This window comes from Crocodylus porosus, unplaced genomic scaffold (genome assembly GCF_001723895.1).
Source record: "Crocodylus porosus isolate Cpor-Errol unplaced genomic scaffold, CroPor_comp1, whole genome shotgun sequence".
Lineage (NCBI taxonomy): Eukaryota > Metazoa > Chordata > Crocodylia > Crocodylidae > Crocodylus > Crocodylus porosus.
This window is the reverse complement of record NW_017728949.1, coordinates 76,534,217-76,540,401: the sequence shown is the minus strand read 5'-3', so window position 1 is coordinate 76,540,401 and position 6,185 is coordinate 76,534,217. Positions and strand designations below refer to the sequence as shown.

The 6,185-nt window shown below is 39.2% G+C and overlaps 1 protein-coding gene across 1 annotated transcript in view; it reads left to right on the top strand.

The window, feature by feature from the left end:
• ORC4 (origin recognition complex subunit 4) overlaps positions 1 to 5,811 on the top strand; it is a 64,234-nt gene extending 58,423 nt beyond the window's left edge. The window contains exons 12-14 of the mRNA XM_019554475.1: positions 1,895 to 1,990; positions 2,085 to 2,152; positions 5,574 to 5,811. Of these exons, the coding sequence (XP_019410020.1) occupies positions 1,895 to 1,990; positions 2,085 to 2,152; positions 5,574 to 5,762 (353 nt within the window). The 3' untranslated portion in view covers positions 5,763 to 5,811. The remainder of the gene's footprint in view (positions 1 to 1,894; positions 1,991 to 2,084; positions 2,153 to 5,573) is intronic.
• The last annotated feature ends 374 nt before the right edge of the window (positions 5,812 to 6,185 follow it).

Sequence of the window (6,185 nt, the reverse complement as noted above, 5' to 3'; positions counted from 1 at the left end):
GAGGCTGGATAGGCACCTGGCTGGGGTCTTATGACCCCTCCCACCGCCAGTGCTTCTTCCTGCCCATGGGAGGGGGTCAGACTAGATGATCTGTCTAGGTCCCTTCCCACTCATTGATTCTATGATTCTATTCCCATTGCAGCACTGCACGCACCTCCCCTGCTGCTGCTCCCTGCACCTCCCCACTGTACTACAGGCCCAGGTGCCCTGAGTCCCCTTTAGCTTCCCTGCTGCACCATGCCACTGGGGCATCCTGGGCTGTGAGGTTCTCTGCCACTGCCAACTGTGCCGTGATGTATGGCCTTGCTCCTAGGGCAGGGGCAGGACAGGGAAGCTGGAGAGAGGGGGAGCTTAGAGACCCTGGCTGCTGCTGCTGCAGCTGGAGCAGTGTGGGGAACAGCAGCCAGGTAGGAGCCTGGGGGCTACAATTTAGCCCCTGGGGGCCACCAGTCGGACAGCCCTGTTGTAGGTGGTAGTCCTGGAGGCAGATGAGCCATCTCCTTTGGTTGTCTTCAAGGTTCTGTTTTATCACCCTTGTATTCAGTGTGTTCGAGGCCACTAAGGTAGATGTTTTGGGGTGCAGTGCCATCATATTGATTCTGAGTTCAGGTTCTCATCAGAACTAGACAACCTGGTAGATCCTTTGACTAAACAAGACTGGGACTTAAGTGAACAAGCTGGTTGAGTGTTTATCCAGATGAAGCAACCAGTACACTTGGTTAAAGAAACAATCTGAATGGGAATTGATTTCTGCCCCTTTAAGTTGAAGAGGGTGGGGTGTCTTCCACTAATTTGTTTCCAAAGTATGGGCAGTTTGGATCTAAATATGCTTCCAAATGTTCAACATCAGTAGTTTTTCCCCCCAATACTTGCGTGTTGTGGACAGTGACAAAATTTATTTTGTGGTCAGGTCTTTGATTATTCCAATCAGGTTTGATTTTAATGATTCTTGCAAATAAGGTTTCACTTCATATACAGGAGAATTCAGCTTCCTGAAGTGATAGCATACTTGAGCTACTTGCACTGACCTGCCTCACTTTGTAGTGCAGTTTAAAGCACCGTTGGGAATCATGGATACCTACAGTTCTGGGAGGGGAGGACTTTGCTGTTTGGTGTCACACTGATAGTTGGATAACTAAGGTGGATGAGATATGCACAACTGTAGTTATTCCTGATGATGTCATTTGAGTGAGTGCAGTTAATTTTAATGGGTAAAGATAAAGAAATTATTTTTAATTTTATGTAGGGGGCAAACTTGTAGTAGGAGTCAGCATCTTAATGACTCTAAGGTTCCATGGCTTTTGTGGGTTTTCCTTTTCAAAAGCATTTTGGTATCTAAAGGCTTGCTTTCTCCGTTTAGACTGATGAGCTTTTGGAAGTGGTAAAGCAGTGTGCATAGCCACCTGACTTGTCTTGGTTTTTCAAAAGGACTCTCTCATGGAGAGCGGAAAAATCTTTAACATATTGAAATAAAATACAGATGATCTTAATGCCAGAAGGAAAAAAAAACTGGCAATCTCCTCTCACTTCCCCAAGAGTCTTATGAGGCTAGCTATCTACATTTAATTTAAACCAAAATATAAAAACAGTCTCAAACAACTCTTATTTAGCCTCTGCTGGAAAATGCGTTGCTAAAGAGCATGGCCAGCAAGTGCTTCATTCAGTAACTGTTGTAAGGAAACCCTGCAGTGAAAGGTACCTCTTAGCTGCGCTTCTGCTGAAAAAGTTCTTTAGAACAAAGTGTGTAACAATTAAAAAAAAAAAAAAATCCTGAATTGGCAATCTTCTGCATTGATGGGGCTTTTTTAAGCATAATCTTAATATGGTATATAAAATACTTGTATTTTTAATGTTAACATGCATGAACTATTGTTTTCTCCACCTCTTCATGTAGGTTTGTCTGTGCTGGAAATCTGCTTAATTATAGCTATGAAACACCTAACTGATGTTTATGAAGGAGAACCCTTTAACTTTCAGATGGTCTATAACGGTGAGTGTGTTGGGGGTGTTTGTTTGGGTTTTTTAAATAAAATTGCAACAATCAGTTGTCTTTAACAATAAACATTTTTTTTTATTTGGAACAGAATTTCAGAAGTTTGTACAAAGGAAGGCACACTCTGTGTACAACTTTGAGAAACCTGTTGTCATGAAGGTAAAGTCTCTTTGTAACCTGTTTCTTGTAAACTATTCTATATTGCAATTCAAGGTAAGCATTCAACTGTGTGTACTAGCACATCATCTGTTCTTTTGATACTTAGCAGCCTCACACAACCCAAATACAAAACAAGCGAATGTTACCAAATGAATGAAAAGATCCAAAAGTTGTAATGACCAAACTTTTGCTATTCTTACTTTTTTGGTCCCTGTAGTCATTTACATTGCATAGTACTGTACTGCCCTCTGCTGGATGTTATGGGTACTTGTCACCTAATAATATATGCGCTCTTATATAATATTATCTTATATAAAATAATAAACACACATATGTTGTATGTGTGCCATTTTTTCCATATAAAAGATTAAATGTATTGGGTTAACAGTTTCATACTATCATAGAAAGTTAGGGCTGGAAGGGACCTCAGGAGGCAATTTATTGAAATGAAAGTAGTAGTCTTAAAATTAGCAGTACCTAAGCGCAATCCCTGTTGCTGATTTTTAATTAAGGAATTATTTTGGTATTGCCTGAATTCAAGAATAATTGTTTCTATAGAAAAGTGAAGGAATTAAATGTCAGGTTTGTAACAATAATAAGACTACTTAAATATCTACGTATCACCTAGAAACTTGCCTTTTTTTAGGAAGTAAGACTTTTTGTCCCAAGAATTACTTGTATCTGATGTGCAGGATCAGTACTGGGTTTAAGAATGAATGTGTACATCACAGACTCTTAAGGTCACAAGTCGTGGTCCTGTTGAAGGTTGAAATATTCTTCCTTCTGGTGCTAATCTATGTCCATCTATTGGTATCCAGACTTCTTACACCTTTGGGAATTCAAATCAGTTTTATCAAGCATTTTGCAGCATGAACTGTGCTTCTGCCCCTGTAGACCATTGTTTCCTTTCTGCTTTATAGTAGCAGGTTCCAGACTTTCCCATTGCAGAATGAAACAGAATTAAGAAGAGGGGGTCTTAGCTGAACCCCACAACAATCAGTTGTGCTGCCAGCATATCCCTTTTTGGCCTCCTGGCTGGACTAGTGCTCTTTTGGCTTTTTATCCTCTCAGCCAGTTCCTGGTCCCTTTGCTCATCTTTACATAATGTAGCAAAATGGATTAGTTCAAAGCATATCCAGACAGTACTGTGCTGACCCCTCATGGAATTCAAAAGTCAAACTGATTGCAAGTATGGACACACTTAAACCAGTCCACTGAGAAGCAGCCATAAATAAACTCAAGCTTATGACAACATTCCTTGGAAAAAAAAAAAGAAGTTTTTCAGTCAGTACAAATTTTCCAGTTTCAAAGGGATAAAAAAGTCCACTTTTTATATATGAAATATCAGTGTTTCTGTCCATGATAGACCATGAGGGAAAATTTTAGAATTGCATGTGGTTTTTTATCCTTTCATCTTTTAAATCTGTCTTTGTAGTCTCTGGCTACTATGGAACCCAGCTGTCTGGGATAGGAAGAAAACAGAATAAATAAGTCAAACTTCTAAGATGCATACCGTGTAAGTGAGGGGATGAACAGCAGAAAATTCTCTCATCAAATCAATTTTTATTTGGATGGCCTGCACCTTTCTTGCTCTTGTGTAGAAAGGAAATAAAACCATCCCTACATGCATGTCCTAAATGCTTATTCTGGATCATAACTGTATTAACTTTCAATTGCAGTAACTAGCTGGTAATTGTAACAAGGCAGAGAATGCAGAATTAAATTTAAGCTAACCAGCTATATCAGCAGGAAGGCCACTTGCAAATCAAGGGAAGTGATTTTTCAGCACAGATGAGGCCTCCCTTAGTATACCGTGTCCAGTTTGGAGAGAGCAATGCAGAGTGATAAAAATGGTCATGGCCTGGGAAGCAAGATTTATGAGGAAAGGCTGAAAGAGCTAGATTTATTTAGGCTAGAGAAGAGAAGACTGAGGGGAATTCAAGAATGGCAATTACAGAGAGGATGGAGATAGACTTTTCTCTGTGGCTCTAGGGGATACAACTATGAGCAGTGTCTTGAAGCTGCAGCAAAGGTAATTTAGGCTGGAGATTAGGAGGAACTTTTGGCTAGGGGTGGTCAAGCACTGGGACAGGCTACCTGGAGTTATGGAATCTCTATTCCTGGAAACTTTCAAGAGCAGGTTGGAGAGTTGGGGACAATCCTGCTTTGAGCAGGGGGCTGAATTAGATGACCCTTGTGAGGTCACTTCCATGATCCTATGAACATTTAAGGCCCTGCTACATGTTCAAATTAAAGCTAGATAGAAACCAACTGTAGAGTTGTTACACATTTTCAAACGCCAGCTTTATAGGTCTTTTTAAAGCTAGATAATCATTTTTGTGTGTGATAATTACTTTGCACTTGTGACTGGTCTAAATTTATTGCAGTTAATTGTGTAGTATATGTAGCAAGGGCCTTAATGATCTAAAGGTGCAAAAGGGTAGAATTTGTGCTCGCCTTTAATATAGGCATTAATAAAATGTAATGAGACAATGGCCCTTAAACTTCTGGTATCTTGTCATTCATCTTACTAAATAAGGTACATCATACTCTGGCTGGTGGTGATGGTCTTTAGCTTTGTCTTATCTCTACTTTTTCATAACGTAAAATTAACAGCATCAAAGGTCAAGTACCATGCCCCTGCTACATATGTGTGACTAAATGGTTAATCATGCATTAAATTTAAACTAGCCACAAATGCAAAAGAGACTGGCCACAAGTGCAAAGTAATTATCACACCATAAAAGTGACTCTGCAGCTATAAAGTTAGTGCTTGAACATGTGTAACAACTTTAGAGCTGGTTTCCATCCAACTTTAATTTGAATGTGTAGCATGGCTCCCAGAGACAGACAGCTTATGTCTTTTGAAAAGCATTCCAACTTTGCCTCAAAGTTGAACAGAAATCACCAGTAAATTCCTAACTCCACAAGTTTCGTAATTTGTTCTTTAGACTGAATGAGGTGTTCATTCAGAGCTGGTTTTTTAATCTGTGAGAATTCCATAAGAAGGTCTGACAGTTGAGTTAAACTCTATGCATCTTGCTCATCTTATGAAAAAGTACTTTTGATTTAATAGGTCTTTTGGTAGGTTTTCTTTTTCAAAAGCATCTTGGTATCTAAAGGCTTGCTCCCTCTGGTTAGATTTATGAACTTTTGGAAGTGGTAAAACAGTGTACATAACCTCCTGACCTGTCCTGGTTTTGCTTTCTCCCCCCATCTTAATAAGTAATACGCTTGAGAGAGATGAACACCTCTCTCCATTGTGAGTGAGGTGACCAATTAAAAAATTTACGCTATACTTCAGACTTTGACATTGGGAATAAAACTATATATGGACTTTTCAAAATGGACAATGTGGTTTGGAACATGTTGACTTTCCTTGTAATCTCACTTTGTACATCTTGGGTTTTTTTGTGTTTAGGCTTTTGAACATTTACTACAACTAGAGTTAATAAAACCACTAGAAGGACCATCTGTGCGTGCCCAGCGAGAATACCTACTGATGAAACTCTTGTTGGACAATAATCAAATCATGGATGCTTTGCAGGTGTACCCAAACTGCCCAACTGATGTTAAACAGTGGGCAACATCATCACTGAGTTGGCTGTGAACTTTCTGAAGCTTAATAAATTCAAGTTCTCAATGTTCTGTATACTTGACTCTGAGGTTCATGGAAACTTATTTTCACACTTGCTGTCTCAAAAACACTACATTATTTCCTCTAGAATGTCAAGTCAATATGACAAATCACTTTCAGAAGTTAAAAGTAGTTGGGTTGTTATGCCATGCTAAACAGTTCAGAAAAAAACAAACTCTGAAGGCCTCTAGTTAGATTGACCAGAAATAAATGTTGAGTTCAGATGCTAGACGGTAGTTGCATTCTGTAATTTTAGATTTGAGAGAGGCTGGAGCTGAGCCAAGTTAGCATTAAAAAAAATCTAACATAAAGGTAAAGTGTAGTTCAAAAAATATACCCTAGATAACCTTGCTTCCATGGCTAAGAGTTTGTATTTTTGCTATTGCTATATTTGTG